Raw genomic sequence first — 27,277 nt, 5'->3', positions numbered from 1 at the left:
CCATTCTACTCGCTCTCAGGCCACTTCTTGGGTGGAATGTCAACATATCTCGGCGGAAGAGATTTGCAGGGCGGCTACGTGGAAATCTTTGCATACTTTTCCCCGGCACTACCGTTTGGATGTCAAGGCTCCTGGTGCCGGGAGGGTTTGGAGAAGGTGTGCTTAGAGCGGGCCTCTCCGGATCCCATCCCAGGAGTCTGGACTGATCCGGGTTAGTACAGGGAAAAGAAAATTAGGTTCTTACCTTTGATAATTTTCGTTCCTGTAGTACCATGGATCAGTCCAGAGTCCCACCCGGATAAGTGCTACTATCGGGAGAGGCCATAGTGTATGTGCTGCTGTCTGTTTGATATTTTGCTCCTTTTCTGTCTGTTATCTGTATCTCGGGTTCGTTTTCCCAGTTGGGCGTTGAGAACCGGTAATGAGGATTTTGTTGGACTGGTGGTGTTGGTCCTGGTTAGAAGGTTCGTTAGCCAGTTTGATTTGTGATTTTCCTGCTCTGACATTAAGTAATACTGCCGGACTGTAGGTGGCACCAGCCTAGATATAGGCAGAGTTTTTGTTTGTAAACTTCTGTCTCCATCTGCTAGAGGGGGGGGCCACACCCAGGAGTCTGGACTGATCCGTGGTACTACAGGAACGAAAATTATCAAAGGTAAGAACCTAATTTTCTTTTATTTGTGTATGTACTACCAAGGATTTGGCTTGAAAAAGTGGATCGGTTATTTTCATGGGCATATTCATTATAAAATTATAGGAAACTAAAATTTTGTGTTCCTCTTCATTCAGGCAAGCCAGTCCACACCAATAGGTTGTGCATTTCAACCAGGAGGTGGAGACAGAGAACAAATACTTGCCTATGTCGCCCTCATATAGCTCTGCTCAGGCACCAACCAGTTAGTTTTTCTCCATCTCCAGCAGGTGGTGGACATGCATTTGTGTTTGTGGATCTTGCCTACCTGGATTGAACAGGCCGATTTGACCTCCCGTGGTAAAAGCAGTAGCTCCCTCCCTCAGTTGAGTGTCTGAGAACCCAATAGCAGGAGATAAGCAAAACATAAAGGACAGGAGTGAGGTGAAGGCTGTGTCCCTATACCTCCTCCAGGCAGCAGACAAGATCTGGTAGAGTAAAGAGACCTAGCTCAGCCCTGCTACATAGTCGTCTTCTCTGTCTGGTCCTGCTTTCTTTCCTCTACTCTCTCCCTGCCTTTTTTATTTTGCTGGTTTTGTCTGTGGAAAGTTTATTGAAAGAAAAAAAAAGTGCACGTGTCGAGCAGTGTTAGGAGCGGGTCCCGGTGCAATCTTTTGCAGGCCAGACAGCTGCAATCACAGCCGCGCGATTCAGGAGGGCTGTGGGGCTAACGTTAGAATCAGCAAAGTCACATGCAGCAGGCACCATTTTGATTGGCAGGAACTGCAGAGGCATGTGGTGGGACACATTTGCTCAGCTTTTCGAGGAAGAGTGTGACATGGCATCAGGGAAAGAAGCTTCACATCTGTTCAGCATGCCATATGGGGTCTTTAGTCTCAGGAGGTCCCTCAGTGTGTGTCAAAAGTGTGTGGAGGCTCAGGGAGATGTCTCTGCAGGGGAGTTTGTCCCTGCAGGGACCTCAGAGGCCCCCGCTTTGCAGGCAGAGGTGGTGTCAGCGCCTCCTACCAGAGCAACTGAGGAGTCTTCCCTGCCCTCTCTCCCCCCCCCTCAGGGAGTGGGCTCCGAGGGTTTTACCTGTCCCGAAGATAGATCTTTCTGCCATTTCGTGGGTGGAATTTAAGGGTCTCCAGGCCTTCTGTCAGGGGCAAGGAGCTCCCCGGGAAGAGGCTAGGGATTGCTTGCTTCAGAAGTCTCCCTCCTTAGGACCTAGAAAGTGTTCCAGGGAGTCCTTGTCTCTTTCCAGGAGGAAAAAGAGAAGGAAGTAAGCAGAGGGAGAAGGCGAGGACAGGTCACCTTCAAGAGACTCAGATGGGGAGTTGGAATTCTTGGGGTTGGGGGGGGACCCTGACATTCCTTTATTGGAAGAGGAGGAGATTCCCTCAGATGCTGAGCCTCATAGAACTATGCTGCTGCTTTTTCACAGGTACAAATGTCTGGTTTAATTTTACAGATCTTGAAAACCCTTAGGAGTGAGGAGATCTTTCCGGCAGTGGCCAAAGATCTGAAGCAGAATCCTGTAATGATCAGTTTGCACAAGGCATCCTGGTTTTTTCCTCTGCATGTAGAAAAAATCCAGGAGCTGATAGATTTGGAATGGAGCGCACCTGAGGCTAATTTTAAAGGTGATCACTCCTTAGCGAGACTGTATCCTATGGACTCTAAAGCCAGGGAGCAACTCTGGTTTCCTAAGGTGGAAGCATTAGTCTGTGCTGTGACAAATCAAACCACCATTCCAGTGGAAGGAGATGCAGCTCTAAAAGATGCCCAAGATCGGAAACTATTTTGAAGCAGGCCTTTGAAGCGATGGCCATGAATCTCCAATTCCCTGTACATACCAGGATCATTCCAGATGGTGGGTTATGTTCCCTGTCAAGCAGATGGAGTCAGAACACAAAATTCCCAGGGGAGGACCCATATAACCACGCCTCCCCTGTAACAGCTCTCAGTAACGTTCTGACTCCAGCAGATGTGAGCAGGGGACTTGTGGTCCCCAGCTTGTTAGCTTAGGGCTACCTCCTCAGGGGGATCAAGTTTAAAAGGAAGTTTTAAATTTACAGTTTAGGTCACTTTGCTAAGGCTCCTCTTACAGCAGGGGGAGAGCTCTCCGCTGATGCTGGCTCATCGCTCTCTAGCCTGGTGACTTGCTGACAGGCTGTTGCCTGTTTTCTTTCTTTCTTTTCTCATTTTCCTCACTGAGGGCTCAGTTGGGGTAAGTGTATTTTTGTTTCATCTTCTTCTCTGCTGAAAGAGAGAATAGTGAACTATTTTTGTTTCATCTTCTTCTCTGCTGAAAGAGAGAATAGTGAACTATCTACAGTCCGGAGAATTGATGGACCAGAGGCAACATGGATTCACCAGGGGAAGATCCTGTCAGACAAATCTGATCGACTTTTTTGACTGGGTAACCAAGGAATTGGATCAAGGAAGAGCGCTCGATGTCATATACTTGGATTTCAGCAAAGCTTTTGATACGGTTCCGCACAGGAGACTGGTAAATAAAACGAGAAGCTTAGGAGTGAGTGCCGAGGTGGTGACCTGGATTGCAAATTGGTTGACGGACAGAAGACAATGTGTGATGGTAAATGGAACCTTCTCTGAAGAGAGAGCGGTTTTAAGTGGTGTACCGCAAGGATCGGTGTTGGGACCGGTCCTGTTCAATATCTTTGTGAGCGATATTGCGGACGGGATAGAAGGTAAGGTTTGTCTTTTTGCGGATGACACTAAGATCTGCAACAGAGTGGACACGCCGGAAGGAGTGGAGAGAATGAGACGGGATCTAAGGAAACTGGAAGAGTGGTCGAAGATATGGCAGCTGAGATTCAATGCCAAGAAGTGCAAAGTCATGCATATGGGGAGTGGAAATCCGAATGAACTGTATTCGATGGGGGGGGGGGGGGGGGGAAGGCTGATGTGCACGGAGCAGGAGAGGGACCTTGGGGTGATAGTGTCAAATGATATGAAGTCTGCGAAACAATGCGACAAGGCGATAGCAAAAGCCAGAAGAATGCTGGGCTGCATAGAGAGAGGAATATCGAGTAAGAAAAGGGAAGTGATTATTCCCTTGTACAGGTCCTTGGTGAGGCCTCACCTGGAGTACTGTGTTCAGTTCTGGAGACCGTATCTACAAAAAGACAAAGACAAGATGGAAGCGGTACAGAGAAGGGCGACCAGGAAGGTGGAGGATCTTCATCGGATGACGTACGAGGAGAGATCGAAGAATCTAAATATGTACACCCTGGAGGAAAGGAGGAGCAGAGGTGATATGATACAGACTTTCAGATACTTGAAAGGTTTTAATGATCCAAAGGCAACGACAAACCTTTACCATAAGAAAAAAATCAGCAGAACCAGGGGTCACGATTTGAAGCTCCAGGGAGGAAGATTCAGAACCAATGTCAGGAAGTATTTCTTCACGGAGAGGGTGGTGGATGCCTGGAATGCCCTTCCGGAGGAAGTGGTGAAGACCAGAACTGTGAAGGACTTCAAAGGGGCGTGGGATAAACACTGTGGATCCATAAAGTCAAGAGGCCGCCAATGAAGAGTAGGTGACTCGCCAGAATGATGGCTACTGCCTGGAGACAATACCCTTATTCAATAAACATACACATGGTTACTGTGACTCCAACATCACTCTAAGCTTCAACAGCAAGAGGAAATGTGGAAAAAAGGATTTGCACTCACAAAGACGGGAGTAGCTGGCTTGTAACGGCGGTTACTACCCCAAACCAAATAACCAAATTACTTCCTCCACCTTCCTCTATTCCTGATGCATTTCAACTAGCTTGATCACTCCATTCTTATACTTCACTTTCAATGCATATCCAGCATAGTTCTCTGCTTCAACGGCAGGGGAGAAGAAAAACTGATACTTCACGCATATCCAGCATAACTTCAACGGCAGGGGAGAAGGAAAAAGGATTCACACTCACAAAGCGGGGAGTAGCTGGCTTGTTACGGCGGTTACTACCCCAAACCAAATGTGCCTGATACTTCACTTTCGATGCATATCCAGCATAGCTCCCTGCTTCAACGGCAGGGGAGAAGATAAACAACCAATAAGGGCTGTATAACATAATCTGGGTAAAAACAAATGGGCATGGGTGTAGCTTGCTTATTGCGGCGGTTACTGCCCCTACTACCTCTAACTAATCAAGCTAGATATTTCACTTGGATGCAGCTCCATCACTGCTCTCTGCATTAATGGTGGGGGTGCAAGGGAAATAGAACCAAGAGCTAAGAGAAACAGATAAGTATGAGAGAAAAAAATGTGTGAAGCTTGCTGGGCAGACTGGATGGGCCATTTGGTCGTCTTCTGCCGTCATTTCTATGTTTCTATGTTTTTCAGCAGAAGACTGCAATTTTTGGACTCCGTTCGGCTCTCTGAGGTGAAAGTCTGTAGCGCCGGCCTCTCCCTCCTGACCCAGGTTTCCCCCCTCCCTTTTGGGGAGCGACCGACGTCCCGACCTGCGGCCCCGCGAAGCACCATTCCCCGGGGCCATAAGAACATAAGAAAATGCCATACTGGGTCAGACCAAGGGTCCATCAAGCCCAGCATCCTGTTTCCAACAGTGGCCAATCCAGGCCATAAGAACCTGGCAAGTACCCAAAAACTAAGTCTATTCCATGTAACCATTGCTAATGGCAGTGGCTATTCTCTAAGTGAACTTAATAGCAGGTAATGGACTTCTCCTCCAAGAACTTATCCAATCCTTTTTTAAACACAGCTATACTTACTGCACGAACCACATTCTCTGGCAACAAATTCCAGAGTTTAATTGTGCGTTGAGTAAAAAAGAACTATCCCCGCAGGTTAATTCTCCGGGGCCGGGAGGTTAATTCCCCATCAGTTCTTCTTTAGGTCGGTGGGGGACCGCAGCAAGCGTCCGTTGCCGGGTCGGCGCTCATTTTAGGCGCGAGCCACCTGTAGAGCCTCCCCCCCCCCCCCTCTCTCTCCCTGCGGCGATGCAGTCCGCGGCGCCTTGAGGGCTCCGACAGGGCCGGATTATTTTCTGAAGAGGGTCTGTGCTCAGGTTGTTTCCCCGAGGGGGAATGTGCGCCAGCTACTAGCAAGGACGTTCGAGCTGCAGACCGAGTGGGAAGGAAGGTCCAGGCCCCGTTCCCTCTCAACGCGGGAACGGCGGCCATTTTGTTGCAAGGTTCTGATGCCGCGCTTTCTGAGGAGGACACGGATAATCAGTTCCCCACTTCTAGGCCTGTTTTGGACCCTTACTCCGAGTCTAATCCTGATAGGCAGAGGGGGGATCCTCTGGGGGGTGACCCCTCAGGATGCCAGGCCTTTTCCCCTGAATTCATAGTCCTGATGCACAGGGCTTTTCTTCAGAGCAGAGACACGACCTTCGGGACCTGGGGACCCTCTCCCCCCAAGATACCATGTCCTGCCCCCCTCCTGGGTGGGACCCTCCCTCAGGCTCGCCCCCCCTTTAGTAGGCGGGGGAGTGGGGACATCTCGTGGCCCTACCGGGACACCATCGATAATACAGACTTCGGGGGAAGGACAATCCCAGGACCCTGACGTGGACGATCCCACCTTGGCGGCCCAGGTGGAGGGCGACGACCCTAGGGTCCTCCGTATCTTCCAAGCGGCGGAGTTAGATGACCTCATTCCCTACATCCTCCAGGAAATGGATATTTCCTGTCGTGTAGCCAGATGGACTCAGAACAAATGGGTATAGTGTGCTCGTGCTAGCAGTTGGAGACGGATCTGACGTCAGCACGGGTACATATACCCCCACAGGAAGTGAAGCTCTTCAGTAATTTCCGTCTCCAAAGCAGTTTGGAGAGCCTGCACGCTCGCTGAGCGTGCTTCCAATCTACTTTTCTACTTCTATTACTGAAAACTTTACAGGAACATCGAGCACCGCGCTCCTGCGGTGATACCACTGGTCCGTCCCCCAGTTGAGCTTCCCGGGGTGAGTTCCGTGCTCCCTCGGAGGTTTTAGGCCTTGGTCCGGTGGCCGAATCGCGGCAAGGACCCAGCCTGCGGGCTAAGAGGCGCCTCGGTCCCGGCGTGGACCTGGGAGGCAGCGGGTGCATTCCTCAAGCGCGGTGGTGACGGTACATCCCCTCTCCCCCGCAGCCGGAGACCGCCCGGGTTCTAGCCGGGAAGCGCCGAGGATCAGGTAAGGCGCACAACTTTTACTTTTGGTCTCCGAAGTCGAGGATCGGCGGCGTGGCCTGTATGCGGCACGCCGCGGTGGTTGCCATTTTGTTGGCCCGGTTCAGGTATTGAGCGCCCATGATAGGCGCCTGTATTGAGCGCTTATTGCTGACTGCATATTATTGTGCACATGTTTTGCTTGGTGTATATTGCTGCCCGCATATTATTGAGCGCATATGGTGTTTAGCGCATATTGCTGACTGCATATTATTGAGCGCATATTCTGTTTAGCGTATATTGCTGCCCACATATTATTGAGCGCAGATTCTGTTTAGCGTATATTGCTGACCGCATATTATTGAGCGCATATTCTATTCAGTGTATATTGCTGACCGCATAGTATTGAGCGCATATTGTATTAAGCGTATATAGCTGCCGCTTAGTATTGAGCGCACGTTGTATTGAGCGCATATTTCTTTAGCGCAATGGACCAATCGAATGCCCCGGTGGCCCAGGCGGCGGCGCCTCATGATTCCGGCGTAAAAGCTCATGGCCTCTGTTCAGCATGCCAGCTCAGAGCCACGCACAGCGAGGAGCCAGACTCCCTTTGTACCCAATGTGAGGAGGCAGTGGGAGCCTCGGGCCAGGACCAGTCTCAACCGAGGTTTGTGGATAGTTCTCCAGGGGCCACCCCGGATCTCGCAGGCAGTCTCGAACAGCCGGGAATCCCGGGGGATCTGGTACCTAGGCGCCTTGAGACTACCTCCATTTCATGGGTGGATCTCTTTAAGGGGATCCATGCCTTTGTACAGATGCAGTCTGCTTCCCGTCCAGGCCCTGCTATTACAGGGGCTGCTGCTCCTGTCTCTGCGCCAGGGGACCCTGCCCCTGGACCTTCGCGCCCTTATCGTGGGTGAGCGCACCCGCCTCCGGGCAGTCCGGTTCAGGTGGACCCTGATGTCTCGGAGACCGAATCAGAACCCTCCGAGGAGGGGGAACTTCCCTCGGGGATGGAGCCATATCGAACCATGAGGCGGTTCTTTCCCAAGGAAGATCTCTCCGACCTAATTTCTCAGTGCCTGGTGGAGTTGGATATTTCAGGGCCCGGCTCTGCGGTGCCACCTACACAGAACCCTCTGCTGGAAGGTCTTTGTCCTTCAGCCCGCCATTTTCCCTTCTTGCAAGCTGCACAGCAACTGATAGATCTGGAATGGGCTGCACCAGCGGCCTCATTCAAAGGGGGGCGGGCCTGATAGGCATGTACCCCCTGGATCCAGCTATCAAGGAGATGCTGGCGTACCCTCAGGTGGACCCCTTAGTTAGCGCTGTGGTCAAGCGCACTACCATTCCAGTTGAGGGGGGGGGCGGCCCTCAAGGAGGCTCATGACAGGCGACTGGACGCCATCCTGAAACAGATATTTGAGGTGGCAGCTCTGTCTTTGCGAATCGCAACCTGCTGCACAGTGGTGACGCGCTCCTGTTTGTCACAGGTTAGGAACAATGCTCCGGCAGCGGACATGGAGTCCTCTCTCTCGTTCCTCATGGATGCTGCTTCCGACCTAGTCCGTACAACAGCTAAGGGGATCTCCTCTTCTGTGGCTGCCAGGCGGCAGCTCTGGATACCGAATTGGTCTGCAGATGCTCCTTCAAAGACACGCCTCACGAGAATGCCCTTTAAGGGGTCCTTCCTGTTCGGCAGCGACCTTGATAACCTGGCCAGCACATGGGGTGCTTCTCCCATACCTCGACTGCCAGAAGACAGGTTCAAAAGGAACCAGCGCGCCTTTCCAAGGGCCTCCAGAGGCAGAAGTTCTCAACGCTTCAATCCCTATAGGGGTCGCTACCAGGCACCTCGTCCTCAGGCCAGGAACCAGTCCTTTCGGCCCAGGCAGCAGAAGAAAGGAGCCAGCTTGGGCTCAGGTCCCGGCTGCGCCTCCCAATGAGATTCAGCCGATCCATCTGGGGGACTGGACCATAGGGGGCAGGTTAACCCTCTTCTACCCCAGATGGGTCGAGATTACATCGGACCAGTGGGTCCTCGCCATCATCCGACAGGGGTATTATCTGGACTTTCATCACCTCCCTCCGGACAGGTTTGTGGAATCTTCCTGTCCCACATACAAGAAGGCAGCATTGGAAGCTACCCTGGTGAGGCTCCTGTCCTTGAAAGCCATCATCCCAGTACCTGCATGGGAAGTGAATTCTGGACACTATTCCATCTATTTCATGGTACCCAAGAAAGGGGGCACCTTTCGGCCCGTACTGGACCTCAAGTCAGTCAATCGATACTTAAGGGTCCCGAGGTTTCGCATGGAAACTCTGCGCTCCGTCAAGACCGCAGTACAGCCAGGAGAATTCCTCACGGCCTTAGACTTGTCAGAAGCATACTTGCATATCCTGATCCATCCGGATCATCAGCGCTACCTACGCTTCAAGGTTCTAGGATGCCACTTCCAATTCCGGGCTCTGCCCTTCGGGTTGGCCACGTCACCGCGGACCTTCACCAAGGTGGTCGTAGTGGTAGCAGCGGCACTCAGGCGGGAAGGAATTCTGGTCCATCCCTACCTAGACGACTGGCTGATCAGGGCGAAATCTCGAGAGGAGAGCCTTCGGACAACCGACAGTGATCGCCCTTCTGGAAAGCTTGGGCTGGGTAATCAACCTCAGCAAGAGCTGCCTACAGCCTTCCCAGTCACTGGAATACCTGGGAGTGCAGTTCGACACCCGGGCAGACAGTCTCACTGCCAAGAGAAAGTTGAAACTTCAGCAGCGTATCCAGTATTTGATGGGAGCCAGTCGGCCCATAGCTTGGGATTATCTGCAGGTTCTTGGTCTCATGGCATCCACCCTGGAAGTAGTACCTTGGGCGAGGGCCCATATGAGACCTCTACAACACTCCCTGCTCTCTCGCTGGAGCCCCCGTCTACGGACCTTTTCCACGCACCTTCATCTGCCAGCCAGAGTGCGGACCCAGTTGCGGTGGTGGTTGCACTCCAATCACATGAGCAGGGGGTCGAAGATGTCATCACCCACGTGGACTTTGCTCACCACAGATGCCAGCCTGAGCGGCTGGGGAGCACACTGCGAAGAACACACCGCACAAGGGCGGTGGAACAGAGAAGAGTCAGCGTGGAACAACAACCGTCTAGAGGCCCGGGCAGTCCGATTGGCATGCCTTCGATTTGCTCACAGACTGAAGAACAGAGCAGTCAGAGTGATGTCCGACAACGCCACCACGGTGGCATACATCAACCGTCAGGGCGGAACCAGAAGCCGGCAAGTATCTCTGGAGATCGCCCCGCTGATGGCTTGGCAGAGGCGAATCTTCGGGACATCTCCGCCGTCCACATTGCCGGGAAGGACAACACCACGGCAGACTTCCTCAGCAGAGAAAACCTAAATCCGGGAGAGTGGCAGCTGTCACCCACAGCCTTCCAGATGATTGTGGATCACTGGGGGATTCCAGACATGGATTTACTGGCGGACAAGTCCAATGCTCAAGTACCCAGATATTTCAGCCGCAAGCGCGACCCATTCTCGCACGGAATCGATGCCCTGGTTCAGCCATGGCCTCCAGGGACTCTGCTATACGCCTTTCCTCCGTGGCCTCTGCTGGGCGCCATCATCCACAAGATTCGGCAACACCGGGGCCTAGTGCTTCTAGTGGCACCAGATTGGCCAAGAAGACCCTGGTATGCGGACATGAGAAGACTACTAGCAGGGGAGCCTCTTCCCCTGCCTCCTCTCCGGGACCTTCTACGTCAAGGTCCCATCCTTCATGAGGATCCAGCTCAATTCTCTCTTATGGTCTGGCCATTGAGAGGGCTCGACTAAAGAAAAGAGGTTACTCGGAACCAGTGATAGACACACTCCTTCGAGCCCGCAAGTTCTCCACATCCCTCACCTCCGTCAGGATTTGGAGAGTGTTTGAAGCTTGGTGCGATACTCATGGCACCAATCCACATGCGACTACCATCCCTATGGTTCTGGATTTCCTGCAGGATGGGCTTCAGAAGGTCCTCTCCCTCAGCTCCATCAAGGTTCAGGTGGCTGCGCTGTCTTGCTATGGTCCCAGGAGGGATGGCAAGACCATTGCCAGGCATCCAGATGTTTCTCGCTTCCTGAAAGGAGTCAAGCACATTCGTCCGCCACTGAAGTGGCCAGTGCCTTTGCGGAACCTCAATTTAGTTTTGGATTTCCTCGCAGGATCCACCTTCAGACCCCTTCGGGGCCTGTCTCTACGTTCTCTCACTTTGAAGATGGTGTTCTTGCTGGCTGTATGCTCAGCACACCGCATCTCGGAGCTACAAGCACTGTCTTGCCGGGATCCTTTTCTCAGACTCACTCCTGAGGCTATCCATCTTCGCACAGTTCCATCCTTCTTGCCTAAGGTAGTCTCACGATTTCACCTCAACCAGACCATATCCTTGCCAACTACGGCAGGCCTAAAGAAATCAGAAGGAGGGCGTTTGCTACGCCATCTCGATATTGGCAGATTGCTGCCCAGATATCTGGAAATGACTGAAACAGTACGAAAGACTTGACCATCTGTTCGTCCTTCACAGCGGGAAGAAACAAGGTGAAGCGGCCTCTTGGCCCACCATCGCCTGCTGGATTAAAGAAGTCATCAGAGCGGCCTACGTGGAGGCCGGGAAATCACCGCCTCTACAAGTCAAGGCGCATTCTACCAGAGCCCAAGCAGCATCTTGGGCGGAATCTAGGATGCTGTCGCCTGCAGAAATATGTAAAGCGGCGACGTGGTCCTCCCTCCACACCTTCTCCAAGTTCTACCGTCTGGATGTCCAGGCCAGGGAGGACACAGCATTTGCAAGGGCAGTTTTACACGGTCCTCAGGCAGCCTCTCGCCCAGTCCGGGAGTAAAGCTTTTGTACATCCCATTTGTTCTGAGTCCATCTGGCTACACGACAGGAAATGTGGAGATTACTTATCTGATAATCTCGTTTTCCTTAGTGTAGACAGATGGACTCAGCATCCCACCCAGCTGCCTGTATACAGGGGTTTCACCAATTCAAGGTAAGCCTTCTCACTTCTTACATGAGTGCGTCCACTCTACCAGGTGTCGACGCCTTCCGGTTGGGAATGCTGGCGGTCTCCAGCTACTATCAATCGGTCAGGGGAATCCTGTTTTTCACTATTTCATTGATTGTCAGCACACGTCTATCCATAACAGCTTTTGCAAGGAAGATTACTGAAGAGCTTCACTTCCTGTGGGGGTATATGTACCCGTGCTGACGTCAGATCCGTCTCCAACTGCTAGCACGAGCACACTATACCCATTTGTTCTGAGTCCATCTGTCTACACTAAGGAAAACGAGATTATCAGGTAAGTAATCTCCACATTGATCCCCCTCCGGAACCGGTGGGGCCTGACCCGGCTCTCAAGAAGGGGGACCCCTCCTAGCAGGACTGCGGCCTCTAGCCAAGTCTTTTCCCACTCATCACAAGATCTTGAAGTTGATCACTCGGGAATGGGATTCCCCGGAGGCCAACCTTAGGGTCGGTAGAGCCATGGAAAAATTGTATCCTCTGCCGGCCGATTTTTTGGAAATTCTCAAAGTTCCCGCCGTAGATTCTGCGGTATCAGCGGTCACAAAGCATACCACTATTCCTGTCACTGGAGGGATGGCGTTGAAGGATATGCAGGATCGAAAGCTGGAGGTTTACCTCAAGCGTATCTTTGAGGTCTCGGCCTTAGGGATGCGGGCGGCTATCTGCAGTTCCCTCGCACAGTGAGCGGGTCTTCGGTGGGTGCAGCAGCTTCTCATCTCCCAGTCCTTACCAGATGCTGAGGCTCACCAGGCGGACAGACTGGAAGCCATGGTTGCCTATGGAGCAGATGCTTTATATGATCTTTTAAGGGTCCTAGCCGGAACCATGGTGGCGGCGGTCTCAGCGCGTTGGCTCCTTTGGCTTCGCAATTGGTCGGCTGATGCCTCTTCCAAGACACGTTTGGGGTCCCTTCCTTTTATGGGTAGGTATCTTTTTGGTGAAGACTTGGATCAGATCATCAAGTCCCTTAATGAGAACGCGGTGCACAAGTTGCCCGAAGATCGACCCCGTTCGTCAAGATCATATAATTACTCCAGAAACCGTTATCGTAACCAGTGGAGAGTGCGTCCTCAGAGGCAACAGCCACCTCGGGCTCCCTCTTCTCGTTCGCACTCCTGGAACCGGCCCTTTCGTGGGTGCCACCAGGGTAAGGAAGCGCAGGGTGCTGGTACATCCGCTAAATCTACCCAGTGATGCCAGACGGACCCGCGAGGTGGTCCCTCGACTGGGGGGTCGCCTTGCTCTCTTCTACGAAGAGTGGGTCCAAATCACGTCTGATCAATGGGTTCTGGATATTCTAAGACGCGGTTACGCTTTGGATTTTGTTTGCGCTCCTCGGAACCGGTTCCTGTTTTCCCCTTGCGGGTCCTTAATCAAACAGGGAGCCGTGCGGCAGACCCTCGATTGTCTCCTTCAATTGGGGCCATAGTGCCGGTGCCAGCCGCCGAACTGGGCCGGGGGCATTATTCAATCTACTTTGTAGTTCCCAAGAAGGAAGGTACTTTTCGTCCTATCCTGGATCTCAAGCAGGTCAACTGGTCCCTCAGAGTCCCTCGTTTCCGCATGGAGACACTCCGTTCAGTGTTAGCGGCAGTTCATCCGGGAGAATTCTTGGCTTCGTTGGATCTCACGGAGGCGTATCTCCACATACCAATTTGTCAAGCTCATCAGCGTTACCTACGCTTCAAAATTTTGGGTCAACACTTCCAATTTCACGCTCTTCCCTTTGGCCTGGCCACAGCTCCACGGGTTTTCACGGAGATCATGGTGGTAGTGGCGGCAACCTTGCGCAAGGAAGGCATCCTTGTGCATCCTTACCTAGACGATTGGCTCATCCGTGTAAAGTCACGAGCGCAGTGTATACTCGCAGTCGACAGAGTGGTACAACTTCTCCAATCTCTGGGATGGATTGTCAACTTCACCAAGAGCAGCCTGGTCCCGTCCCAGTCGTTGGATTTTCTGGGAGCTCACTTCGACACCAAGAATGCCAGGGTTTTTCTGCATCCGGTCAGAGCTCATTCTCTGTGTCAGCAGATTCAAGGATTTATGGCGCTTGAGACGCCCACTGCCTGGGACTACCTGCAGGTACTGGGGACCATGGCCTCGACCATCGATCTGGTTCCTTGGGCATTCGCGCATCTGAGGCCTTTGCAGAGATCCCTACTCTCCCGGTGGCAGCTGGTGTTGAGAGATTTCCAGGCAATCCTTCCGATTCCGAGAGGAACCTTAATCAGTCTCCATTGGTGACTGGAACTGCGACACCTAGCTCAGGGGGTGTCGCTGGAGGACCCGGATTGGGTGATTATCACCACGGACGCCAGCCTCACAGGCTGGGGAGCGGTCTGTCGGGAAAGCTCAATCCAGGGTCGATGGACTGAGGAACAGTCGAAGTGGCCCATCAACCGCTTGGAGACCAGGGCGGTCCGTCTGGCGTTACAGGGTTTCTTCCCCATAGTACGCCATCAAGCAGTCAGGGTGCTATCGGACAATGCGACTACAGTGGCGTACATCAATCGCCAGGGAGGCACGAGAAGTCGGTTGGTCTCTCGTGATCCGACAAATTGATGGAGTGGGCAGAGCTTCACCTCCAACGACTAGCAGCCTCGCATATAGCGGGAGTGGACAACGTACAGGCGGACTTTCTCAGCCGACAAAACTTGGATCCCAGAGAGTGGGAGTTCTCGCAGCAGGCGATGCGGATAATAGTACGGCGATGGGGGACACCGCACGTAGATCTAATGGCAACTGCCGGAAGTGCAAAGGCTGCCCGCTTCTTCAGCCGCAGGCGGGAGCGCGGTGCCGAGGGTGTGGACGCGCTGGTCCTGCCCTGGCTGCGCCACTGTCTCCTATATGTTTTCCCACCGTGGCCCCTCGTGGGCAAGGTCATCCGCAGGATTGAGGCACCCCAAGGGCCGGTGATCCTTGTGCCAGAGTGGCCCCGACGACCGTGGTTCGCGGATCTGCGCAATTTGACGGTGGAGGGTCCCCTTCGTCTCGGTCAGCTGCCACGTCTTCTACGCCAGGGACCAATATTTTTCAAGGAGGCAGATCGCTTCTGTCTTGCGGCCTGGCTTTTGAGAGGCGTCAGTTGAGGAGGCGCGGTTATCCGGAACCGGTTATTTCAAAGCTACTGAAAGCACGTAAGATGTCCACCTCTGTTACCTATGTTCGAGTCTGGAAGGTCTTTGAGGATTGGTGTGGAGCGAATGACATTCTTCCCATGCAGGCCTCAGTGCCACAAGTCCTTTCCTTCTTGCAGGCAGGTTTGGATTTGGGTCTTGCTTACAATTCTCTTCGGGTTCAGGTGGCGGCCTTGGGGGCTTTTCTTCGCAGTGGAAATAAGGAGTTTCTGTCCTCGCATCCGGACATCTCCCGTTTCCTTAAAGGAGTGAAACACTTGAAGCCTCCGATTCGCCCACCTTGTCCGTCGTGGAATCTGAATCTGGTGCTCCGAGTCCTCTGGTTCTCCGTTCGAACCTCTAAGCTCAGCTACCATCAAGGATGTCACTCTCAAGACCATTTTTCTCGTGGCAATCAGTTCAGCAAGACGTATTTCCGAGCTGCAGGCCCTATCCTGTCGTGAACCATACCTTCGTTTCACGCCTGAAGAGGTTTCGCTGAGGACGGTTCCTTCTTTTCTCCCTAAAGTTGTTTCGGCATTCCACCTCAACCAATCGGTGGAATTACCATCTTTTGCTTCTTCTGAGTCTGGAGACCTGCGTAGACTGGAGTACGGCGGTCTCTGATACGCTATCTGGAGGTGACTAATGATTTTCGGCTCTCCGATCATCTGTTTATCCTCTGGTCCGGACCCCGGAAGGGTTGCATGGCCTCCAAACAATCTATAGCGCGGTGGTGGAAGGGCGCGATCATAGCGGCGTACCTTGGCGTAGGTAAGTCCCCTCCGCTGGTTGTCAAGGCTCATTCTCTTCGAGCCCAGGCGACATCTTGGGCGGAGAGCTCCTCCGTCTCCACTCAGGAGATTTGTAGGGCGGCCACATGGAAGTCGATCCATACTTTTGTGAGACATTATCGCCTGGACGTCGGTGCTCCGTCGGGCGGTCAGCTTGGAGACAAGGTAATACGAGCAAGTCTGTCTGCGGCCCACCCATGATGGGAAAGCTTTGGTACATCCCACCGTCTGGAATGATCCTGGTATGTACAGGGAAAAGAAAATTATTCCTTACCTGCTAATTTTTGTTCCTGTAATACCATGGATCATTCCAGACACCCTCCCTTGGTTTGGGGGTTTGCTTGTGGGACATCCCTGCCTACCTGTCTTAACAATCTTTTACTCTGTATTTCGAATACTGCGCGTCTTTTTTGTTCACGCACTGCTGTTCGCAAGTTCACTGTTCAGAATTTAGTTGCTGTTTATTTGGACAGCGGTTATTTCAATTCCTTCTTTGATTACTTGACCCCTCTGTTTTTGGTCTCTCTTTTTTGGGCTTTTAGTCTAGTTACTGAGAGCTGTTACAGGGGAGGCATGGTTATATGGGTCCTCCCCTGGGAATTTTGTGTTCCTGACTCCATCTGCTGGACAGGGAACATAACCCACCGTCTGGAATGATCCATGGTATTACAGGAACGAAAATTAGCAGGTAAGGAATAATTTTATTATCTCCGCTTGCTGCTGTATAGCCCAGGAAGCTCTGGGAGAGAATAGCCCATACTTGGAGCTGGGAGCTGCTTTCCCTGGCAGGTGCATTTAGGAGTTGCAGGCATTCTCTTTTAGAGAACCATTTTTTGCTAATTATGAATGACATGGTCAAATTGTGTACAGGGCCTTATTTCCTTCCCAAGGTGATGTCTGTTTTTCATTTGAATCAGGTTTTTGTTTACTTTTATTTAGTAAGCGATATGAAGGAAAGGAATACAGGATTCTGCATTCCCTGGATTTGGGAGAGTTCTTTAGGTATCCAAAGATCATTTGTTTGTTTGGTTCAGTGAATGAACGCGAGGTAAAGCAATGACCCAAGCTTTTATTGTGCATTGGCTTAACAAGTTGCTATAGTAACATGTTGTTTGGGAAGGCTTACCCATATCAAGTTCATGTTTGTTCTACTAGAGCTCGGGAGGCTTGGATTGTGGAGCAGCACTTAGTTTGTTTTCACAAAAGATTTGTAGGGTAGTGACTTGGACCTCATTGCATTTGTTTTCAAATCAAGATAGCTGGCATGTGAGCACTGGAAAGAAAATCACCTCCTCTGCGAAGGTTTTTTGCATGTGGGTTTGGCAGTGTTCTATCAAAGTAAAAATCCATTGGGCAATGTGAAGAGGGATTTCTATGTTCCGCGGTTAAAATCTGAGGTCCAGCCTCAGATGTAAAGAAAGGTCCCCATTGTGCTGCCACTCTATGGGAGAAGTATGCTGGAAGGGGAGGTGTGGGGGACGAAAATAAATGTTATCAGTATGCACTGGAAGAGACCAGAAAGGAGTTTGTCTGCACCACCATAGGGCAAACTGCAACTCTTAACAGGTCAGATCCAGCTTCTTGGTTTCCTAGTCTGTGACAATTCTGCAGGAAGGGGCAGATTTTGCCTGCCTTCCCATGGCTGCGGAATTGCAGGAGACCAGGGGCCCTGGACATAACCTATTCATCTACACTCATATTATTCTATTAAGGAAAGGAAATTATCAGGTAAGATATATTTCTCCTAGGACAAGCAGGATGGTAGTCCTCACAGATTGGTGACATCAGATGGAGCCTGGCACAGAAAACTTTTGTCAAAGTTTCTAGAACTTTGACTGGCACACTGAGCATGCCACTATCTGCGCATCCACACAGTGTCCCCCTTCAGTCTTTTTTTTTTCCCGCGGTGATACTTCATGGTTTTTTGGAGTTCTGCTCACAAATCTTTCCTGCTTAAAAACAGCATTTTTTGCCCATCCTATGTCAGGTCCCCCTTCTCCAGTCTATGCTTTTTCCAGCACGGTAGGTATTTTCCTTTTGACTACCTTCTTTCCAGTTTATTCCTGGCGTGTCGCTCTCAGGCGGCCATCGACTGTTTGCCAGCTCACTGTTATCTTGCTCGGTTGGATAAAATGGAGAAACTTCTTGGGCCAAAGAAGTCTACTCAATCCACGCCTGCTTCGGAGTCTCCGCCTGGGGGTCGAGGGGAGCTGATGAATACCTTGCCCCTTTCCACACCCCTAGTGAGTTCTTCCAAGGAGCAAGAAGCCAGTGATCTCCCCCTCGCTGATCTCTGTACTCTCCAGGACTTTGGGATCTTCAGCTTCCTTGGTGCCGAAGAAAGACAGCATAGACACCGGTCACCGTCTGCACACGATTCCAGTTCCGTTGCGGCACCGGCAGTAGCCGTGCTGCCACTGAAGAGACCCTGTGGTGAGGAGGCCCCATCCTCCGACAGGCCTGGGGTCCCAGGCATTCCCCACAGTGGTGCCAGACACCAAGCCTCTTCGGGGTTCTATGGAAGCTCTGGTGATGCCTTGTCCCCTCTCTTTACTGGATTTCCAGGAGGAGTTGAACCGCAGGGTGCAGAGTGCGGTGCTCCGAGCCCTGCGGAGTGTGAAACTGGCGCCTGAGCCTGTGCCCCTGCTTGGGCGTCTGGACGCCTTACTCTGTGTCCTGATGCAATTGGTGCCCACTGGCCCTTTGGTTCCCCAGTAGCAACCGATTCTCTCCTCGGGACCGATTCTCTCCTCGGGACCGATTCTCATCACCGGGTCCTCTGAGGAGCCACAGTCCTGGGAGCGACAGTGGCCGTCGATTCCTTCCGGTCCTGAGACCAGAGTTCCTGGAGCCAGTGGCCGGGACATCTGGTCTCTCAAGACCATCGGCACCATCAATACCAATAGGGCTCCTGATGCCCGTGAGGCCTTCGGTGCCCAGGCTTCAGGGTTTGGACAGGCTTCTCCCACGCAGGCCTCGCAAGGACCTTATAGAGGAAGAAAGCCCGAATGACCCTTGGGGAGATGACTCCTCAAAGTCCTTCTCTGAAGGATCTGGTGATCTCCTCTCTCCACCAGAAGAAAGGCGTCTGCCTCCTCAGGAAGATCTCTCCTTTGCAGGTTTTGATCGGGCCATGGCTGAAGCCATCCCCTTTCAACTCCTCATGGAGAAAGATGCCTGCCTTAAGATGCTGGAAGGGCTCCAGTTCATTGATGCCCCAAAGGAGATAGTGACTGTTCCAATCCATGACATCTTCAAGGAGCTCCTCCTTAGGATGTGGGAATACCTGATATCAGTTCCTCCCGTGAATAGGAAGGCGGATGCCACCTATTTGGTACAGCAAGCCTTAGGGTTCAATTGATGCCACCTGAGCGCCCGGATGGATGTCAGAGGTCACGGCGTGCGCTCATGCGCCTTCGCTACTTGAGCGTCCAAATTGGACGTGCGATCATGCACCTTTGCCAGCAGGGCTGCTGGAAGCCGCTTTCACCGCCGGCTGCCCCCGGGAGGCAGGGGAGCCGCGGTGGGCGCCTCGGGAGGAGGGGAGAGAGGACTGGGGCTGCTGGAAGCATGCAGTAAGTTTACTTTTGTTACAATTTCTGTTTGCTTTAATAACATGTCGAGTCTATTTTCGCCCTGCGCCTTGCTTCGGGAGGGGTGGAGAGGACTGGCAATCCCCGATGCCTGAGCGTAGGAGAACCAGGCCACACCATGTTACTCGCTTGCTCCAACCCACCCACTTATTTGACCGGAGCCTGCCTATTGCTGTCACATCCTTCTAACGCCAGGGTCAGGGTAGGCGGTAAATTAGCGGGTTAAAGACACGGCAAAACAGTTGGTTAAAAAGGCGATAATCGGGCCGCATGTTACTGTATGGGAGGGAATAGCTGATCTGATCGTTTACATATCATTTACATGCCGTGGGTGGAAAGGGATACGCATCGATTTAAAGAAGCGGTAAAGATTGGTAAAAACGGCTAGTGAATCGCGGGTTAGACTTACGTGGCCAAATTGTGGGTAGAAAGCGGGTTAGAAACAGGGTAACTGCAGCTGTGCTTTACTGTATCGGCCAGTTAGATTGTAAGCCCTCTGGGGATAGGGAAATACATTCAGGTACTGTATGTAATCCATTTTGAAGCGCTGAAAAAAGTGCAAAAAGTGGAATATAAATCTAAATAAAATAAAATCTAAATAAAAATAAAATATCGGGGAGGTAAGAGAGCTTTTTCTATAGCAGGCCCAGCACTCTGGAATACATCACCTGAATGTTTAAGAGAACACAGGCCTATCCTGTAAAGTGCGGCCGCGTTTACCCTGCTCCTAAGCCGCTTCTAACTCGCGTTCCGGCCGCGTTAGCCCTTCCTGCGATCCCGAATCCCCTTTAACCTACTCCTACTGCGTCCTAAATTCCCCGGGTAACCCCTTCCGCCCGCGGCATGTATATTGCATGCAAACGAGCGAATTAGCTCGATATTGCATGCAAACGAGCCAATTAGCTATTCCCCTAGCATCCCGTAACCCGCGCCCCGACTAACGCTACCTTTCCCTGCCGTTTTGTCGCGCGTTTAACCTGCAAACTTACCGCCTACCCTGACCCAGGCGGTAGAGGCAGGGGGTAAGGGTAGGTGGCAAGCTTTCCCCCAGCCCCCGCTCACCTGCCCCGGCCGCGATCATGGGTGCCGGTCTCCGTGGCAGCCCCAGTCCTCTCCCCTGCTCCCGAAGCCAAAAAAAGCGAAAAAAAACGTTGCAGCCCCCCTCTGATGTCCGGAGGGGGGCTGCAACGTTTTTTTCGCTTTTTTTTTGGCTTCGGGAGGAGGGGAGAGGACTGGGGCTGCCACGGAGACCGCTTTCCCCGTGCAAGTAAGTTGTTTCGCCGCTTGTCTCTTCTCCCCCCTCCCGGAGGGCGGGGGGAGAAGAGACAAGCGGCGAAACTGAGCAGCGAAGCCCGAACCCGACCCGGCGAATCCCGGACCCGACCCGGACCCCCAACCCGGACCCGACCTGACCGCTGTCAGTCTGTTCTCCCTCCTCCCGGAGCAAGGCTGCTTTTCGCGCCCTGCTCCGGGAGGGAGGAGAAGAGATGACAGCGGCCAAACTAAAAAAAAAAACCAAAAGCTTGTCTCTTCTCCCCCCTCCCGGAGGGAGGGGGAGGAGAAGAGACAAGCGGCGAAACTGAACGACGAAACTGAGCGGTGAAGCTAAAAAAAAAAAGAAAAGCAATTTTTTTTTTTCCAAAATTGACAATTTTGGTTTTTTTCCAAAAGCGACTTACTTTTGGGATCTGTCAAGATCCCAAAAGTAAGTCGCTTTCGGACGCCTGCACAACTTACTTTTTTGCAGCCATCATCAGTGACACGACCTGGCTCCGTAGCTCCTCCCGACAAGATGGCCGCCTGCATGGGGAAAGAGCGCAATTGGCTGCTCAAGACGTGACGTCACGATGTCACGTCTTGAGCGGCCAATTGTACGCTTTCCCCGTGCAGGCGGCCATCTTTGTCTTCGGGAGGAGCTACGGGAGGCAGATCGTGTTCCTGCTCAGGGCTGCTGGCTACAAAACAGTAAGTTTTGCCGCTGAAAAGTTTTTTGCCGGTGTCCGGGCTGGGGGAAAGCTTCGCCGTTGTCAGTGTCCCCCCTCCTCTCGGAGCAGGGCGGAAAATCCGCCCTGCTCCAGGAGGAGGGGGGACACTGACAAGTCGTTTCGCCGCTGTCTTCGCCGTTGCTTCGTCGCTGTCAGTGTCCCCCCTCCTCCCAGAGCAAGGCGGCTTTTCGCGCCCTGCTCCGAGAGGAGGGGGGACACTGACAAGTCGTTTCGCCGTTGCTTCTGCGCTGTCGCCGCCGTTGCTTCCTGGTATCTGTCATTTCAAATGACATTTGAAATGACAGATACCAGCGTGGCGTGAAGCCTTAGGCCCGCGCACCCAGGATCCTGTATAGGCGCTCTATCCAGTATCCTGGGTTGCGCGGGCCTAAGGCTTTTCGGACGCGGCTTACATTTACATACAATTAGGCTTCAGGATCGAGCGGTAGGTGAGCTGCACTGTGCGGGCGGTAACCGCGGGTGCCGTAGGCACTAACGCAGCTCTTCCTACCGCTCTGTACTGGATAGGCCTGACAGTGATGTAAAAATTAAAAAAAAAAAAAGAAAAGGCTTAAGACCTGGCTATATTTTTTTTGTATTTATCAATTTTTTACAGTAATTTCAAGTATTATAAACTTGAATGGAAATACGGTACATGCTTAGTCACTCTTATAATACAATATCACAAATATAACAATTTAATTCTCCTCTAAGATATTAAAGATTCTTAATCACCGACACATTAAGACCTGGCTATATAAAAAAAAAAAAGTTTGCAGTGGAAGCTGCTGTTCTATAATGAGTAGTGATGTATATATTTTATAAGATGTTTTGTTTTCTGTATTATTTCCAGATGTATTTGTATTTTGTGTTTTAACTGTTATGTAAATTTCTATTAGGTAAGGTTTTCTTGTAAACTGCTATATCATTGAATAGAGGTGTACAACATTTTTTTTTAAATAAATATAAAGGTTAGCATGCAGGGTTGAGATTGTGTTCAGAACTGATCTTTGTAATCACTGGTATAGCAGCAACTGTCTTGCCCTGATGGCACAGTTCGGTAAGATTGTCATTTTCCATTAGCCTCTATGGGGAAATAAATCTTTCACTGTTCCTTGAACTGCATGTACTGCAAAGATGTTGACGTACAGCCATTTAGAAAGCGAATAGTCAATGTTTCATTACTAGTCCTTTTACTTGCACAATATGCTTATAGTAATGTTAATAAGTTGCTGAGATGCACAAGTCTTATATCAAAGCTTTCTTCATGACTGGCATTTTTATATAGTCTTCAGCTTTATGGAAATACTTTTCAAAAAATTTATGAAGTTCATGTATTTTTATTATAGGATTCTTATGAACGTGCAAAGACCATTTTGAAGACTCGTGCAAGGGAGCATAAAAATTTAGCTGAAGCCTTACTGACATATGAGACTTTGGATGCCAAAGAAATTCAGATGGTTCTTGAAGGGAAAAAGCTGGAAATCAGATGATATTTTCCTTTAGAAGGGTCTAATAGTTAATTTCCAGGAATGTAAAGCTGGCAATGCAGTAGTGTCTTTATGCAACATACGGTAGTTTTCTTTTCTTCACTTGTATGTATCATTTTTTAAGTATATGTTTCAAATTTCCTAAAGTTATTAAAATATTTTTCACATGTATTTTGTTAAATGTATCTAGTTATATGTATGTTGAAAAATGCTTAAAGGGAAACTGCCCTTGCTATACATAGTGCAGTATTTGAGAAGCGCATATGGCAAGTAACAGTACCTAACCTGCACTAGTTTAAAACAAAAAAATTGTAAAAGGTTTAGTATAGAGTTGTCTAAAAGATAAGCAGCAATGTAATTGTCCTTTAACACTAAGAAAAAATTGTGAAGATGCAGGTTTCCAAGACTGACCAAGGACAGGTTGTTTAGTATTCTGGAAAATTTTCATCTTCAGAATTATTTTGTTAATTTTCCAAGCAGCTTCCATGTACTTTGCCCAAGCTGCCGAATGCAGCTTTGTTCTAAAGCATCACAAATGACCACCTACACATTAACTAATGAAATCTCATAAAAGTGAGACCATTTGTGACCATGTTACTAGGCTGGCTGTTCTCTTTGGCAAAAGGAAATATTTAATTTTACTAATATAACACTACAATTTTTAATTGATACAGGTGTGAGTATTGATACGTGCCATATGTACTTGTGTATAATAGCACAATGTATGGATTTGGGGGTGGGATTTTTTTTTTTTTTAAAAGAAGTAAACCAGAGCTTCCCTTTGAACATAAGATTACAGAAATCTAAAGAAATAACTCAGGGTTAAATCCAGATTGTTCTGAAGACCTCCATAGCACTTGACGTGTGCTGTATGCTAGTGTAATTTTTGTGTTGCTACTGCTGTTGATGGATCAGAAATGCTACCAGCCTGGGACATAGTAATTACAAGCGATACTATGTCTCGCTAACTTGGACTTTCATTGTGACTCTCATGCTATGGGATTTGTAAAACTCTACAAATAGACCTAATGCTGAAATTTGGAGATTAAAATAGAAACCCTTGATTGTGGTCCTTTCAGGTTCTGCATGCTGCTAAAGTGACTCAGTGACAGATTATGCCATGGTTACATACAGTTTTTTTAGTTCGAGTCCTAAGCTGCTACATATTTATCTGTGTAACTTGATTCATTATTGAGGCATGGTTTAGCAGTCTTTTAAATTCTACTATCCATTTAACTGAAAATGTATCTTATGTCTCTTGTTCTAAAATACCCTTAAAGAAAGACACATTTAACTTAACTATTTGTACTGAATCCCAGTCAAAGATATGGCAGCAAAATCCATCATGAAGCATAGTAACATTGTAAATGATTGTATATAAGGAACCAGTTGACCCATCTAGGTTTTTCTAGTTGACATTATTGCTCCCCTTTTCCTCTACCATTTTGGATAGATCATACTTAAACCAACACTGAACTTCTCACTTTGTTCTATCATTGCCCTGTATACCTGTCCCAAACATGTTTAAATTTTGTTGCAGTGCTGGCCTCTTTGACCTTTGTTTGTAGGCTGCTCACTTCCATGTCATCACCAAGTTTTGTAGTAATCCACACAGCCAATGGTTGGCTTAAAAAGAAGAGAACCACAAAATACTGAAGGTGGGGAATGGGGAGAGGTGTGGTAATCCACACAGCTACCAAAAACATTGAACCATGCCATGCTGTTTAATGTTGGGATTAAAATTGTGGCTGCTCTATGCAGATTACAAGTCTCTGCTTGTAACTTCCTCTTTGGCCCTCCATTTCAAATGACTGAGCAAACATCCCTTCCTCATTTCTTCTATCATTTACTCTTCTGGCCCCCCTCCCCTTTCAACAACCTGTCAAAACCACTACACACTGCCCCCAAGCATTTTCAAATTTTGTCATTTTTATTTTGGTTGCTAATATCTCAGCCTTTAGATTATTCCGGGCATCTACCACCCTCTCAGTAAAGAAGTATTTTCACAAGTTTCTTCTGAAGTTTCATCACTGCAACTTCAGTTCATGGCCCCCTTGTCCTTGAATCTTTCTATGGAAATTTCACCTTTTCATACTTTAGTGAATCCTTTCAAATATTTGAATGTTTGTCATATCCTCTGTTCCTTCTTTTCTCCAGCAAGTGTATTTTGAGTGTATCAATCCTCTTTCTAGGGTGTGTATTATAGGCCTTGTATCATTTTAGTAGTTCTTTTTTGAACATCTTCCGTACCTTATGTGAAGGTAAGGCCTCCAGAACTGAACACAATACCCAAGGTGGCTAGTGACCTATACAACCAAGCATTCTGTTAGCTTTCACTACTGCTTTATTATATTAAGTGCATTCCTTGAGGTTATTTGAGATTTCTCCTAAACCTCATTTTTGCTTGATAGTTTCCTGTTCTTGTCCTTCTAATTGATATGTGGCTATCAATTTTTTTTTGCATCCCAAATGCATGATTTTATACTTTTTTAACTTTGAAGCTCATTTTCCACATTCTTGACCATTCTTTCTTTTTCAAGTCTCCTTTGGTTTTTTCACCCCTTCTGGAGTGTCTGCTATATGAGATTTTGTTCCATCTACAAAGGAACATGTTTTGGCAATGTTGGTAATAGAGATTGCAAAGAACTGGTCCCACTACCAAACCCTGGCATACCCCACTGGACGCTTTGCTTTTACCAGTGAATAAAGGTTTAAAACTTTCAATAACTGCATCTCTGGGGATATTTATGTATTCCCTGTGCAATGGGTGGAAAGTTTGAATGACTTCCACATTGCAAAGAAAGCATGGGTTGTAATCCATTTGCTATTTAAAAGTCCAGTGTGCTAATTTGAATAGATACTGCCATGAATGGAAGCATGTGTGAAACTGCTGAAGAGGCAGTACTTTTATGAAACAGTAGACTACTAATTATGATATTACTGCCTGTATTCTAGGGAATAGGATTTTTTTCTAAGTATGAAAAGTTTTTGGTAGCTCCACACTGGGAGAGAATAAGGACTTGTGGGTTTTTTCTCCTCTTCCTGTTTTGAATAGAAAATTCTGAGAACAGGGAACAAAAGTACTCTGCAAGCTTCTTTATTTTGCATTTCCTTTCATTGCCATTGTTAAGAATACAAGGGTTTAATAAATCTTAAAATATTTGAAATAAAATCTTTAAATTAGACATTGGCCTGATTGAAATCTTTAACACTAAATATTTAATGGATGCTTACAGGAGATACTGATGGGTTTGACTTAATGGAGTCATACTTATCTATAAAACACTTAAGCTGAATATTTTTCCAAATGCACATGGCATTCATTTTATTTAAGCTTGACCAAAAGCTTAATTTATAAAAGTTATTTCTACTGTGCCAGCGAAAAACTTTAGTAAAGACACAAGTCAAATTAGAATAATTACATTTAAATCAGAAAGTCTTTCTAGAGAAGGACTTTGTTTCAGTTGGTGATACCTTTAAAAAATTTTTTTTTTAAGTAGTTGCCTACTTCTTTTCCCATTATAACCCTGTATTGCCTGATAAAAGGTATGACTGTAAGTATGTTAATTATGTTGGGTGTATTTTCTTCAGCATGTGGAACTGAAAAGGTTAAAAACTGAGAAGCTGTTCAAATTGAAAAAAATATATATTTGATCTCCAAATTGGGTTGTCATGAATATTCCTTGGTACAGTGATGGAGGGTGAAGCTTGTATCATCTGTAACATTCTGATATGCCTTCAGACCAGCCTATAAGAACTAAATGAAGTTTACAAAAAACCCAAAACATTGAGCAAACCAGCAAACATCTGCAGAATAGTTAACATTTGTAAGGGGGTTGTCAGAGTTTGAAAAATGAGTATCAATTTCAATACTTATGTGCATTTGTTTTATTTTTTCATCTTATGTGGCTTGAACATACTTATATTCCCACTTCTGTAAATTGAGATGTACAGAACCTATTTAAAACTGTAAATAAATTTAAACATGAAGGCAAAGTAGTATATTTTTGTTTAATTGTTGAGTGTTAAAGCACACACTGAGGTTACAAGAGTGCAGTGACACATTAGAAAGTAACTAACATTTGTGTGTTACACGCATCAAATATTACTTCTTACACCCAGGGGGCGGTTCTGTCAGGCAGTCTCTTCAAGCGGCAGAATTTTGAGGCGGCAAAAAATGCCCCTCTCAGAATGCCACTGTGGTGTCTGCCTCTGTCTACCCCTGCCTCAGCTAGGCCGGAGAACAGCTGGGGACTGCTGCCGGAGCTCAAACCAGCGGCGACCTGGAGAACGGTGGCAATGTATGAGGCAGCTTGTTTGTGTGTGTGAATGTGAGAGAGAGATTGCAAGCTGTATGTATGAAGGTGTGTGGGGGGAAGGCATATGTGAGGGTGTTCATGTGGGTTCCAGAGAGAGAGCCTATGGGGCTGAGGGGAGGGGGGAGCAGAGGGGGCGC

At 49.1% G+C, this 27,277-nt stretch overlaps 1 protein-coding gene across 1 annotated transcript in view; it reads left to right on the top strand.

Moving 5' to 3' along the window:
* The window catches only part of YME1L1 (YME1 like 1 ATPase), a 225,473-nt gene extending 198,656 nt beyond the window's left edge, over positions 1-26,817 (top strand). Inside the window, 1 exon segment of the mRNA XM_029588647.1 lies at positions 22,681-26,817. Within this exon segment, the coding sequence (XP_029444507.1) occupies positions 22,681-22,824 (144 nt within the window). The 3' untranslated portion in view covers positions 22,825-26,817.
* The last annotated feature ends 460 nt before the right edge of the window (positions 26,818-27,277 follow it).

The sequence above is a fragment of the Rhinatrema bivittatum genome, chromosome 2, assembly GCF_901001135.1.
Source record: "Rhinatrema bivittatum chromosome 2, aRhiBiv1.1, whole genome shotgun sequence".
Classification (NCBI taxonomy): Eukaryota; Metazoa; Chordata; class Amphibia; order Gymnophiona; family Rhinatrematidae; genus Rhinatrema; species Rhinatrema bivittatum.
The sequence above is the reverse complement of the archived record's forward strand: the minus strand, read 5'-3'. Positions and strand labels throughout refer to the sequence as shown.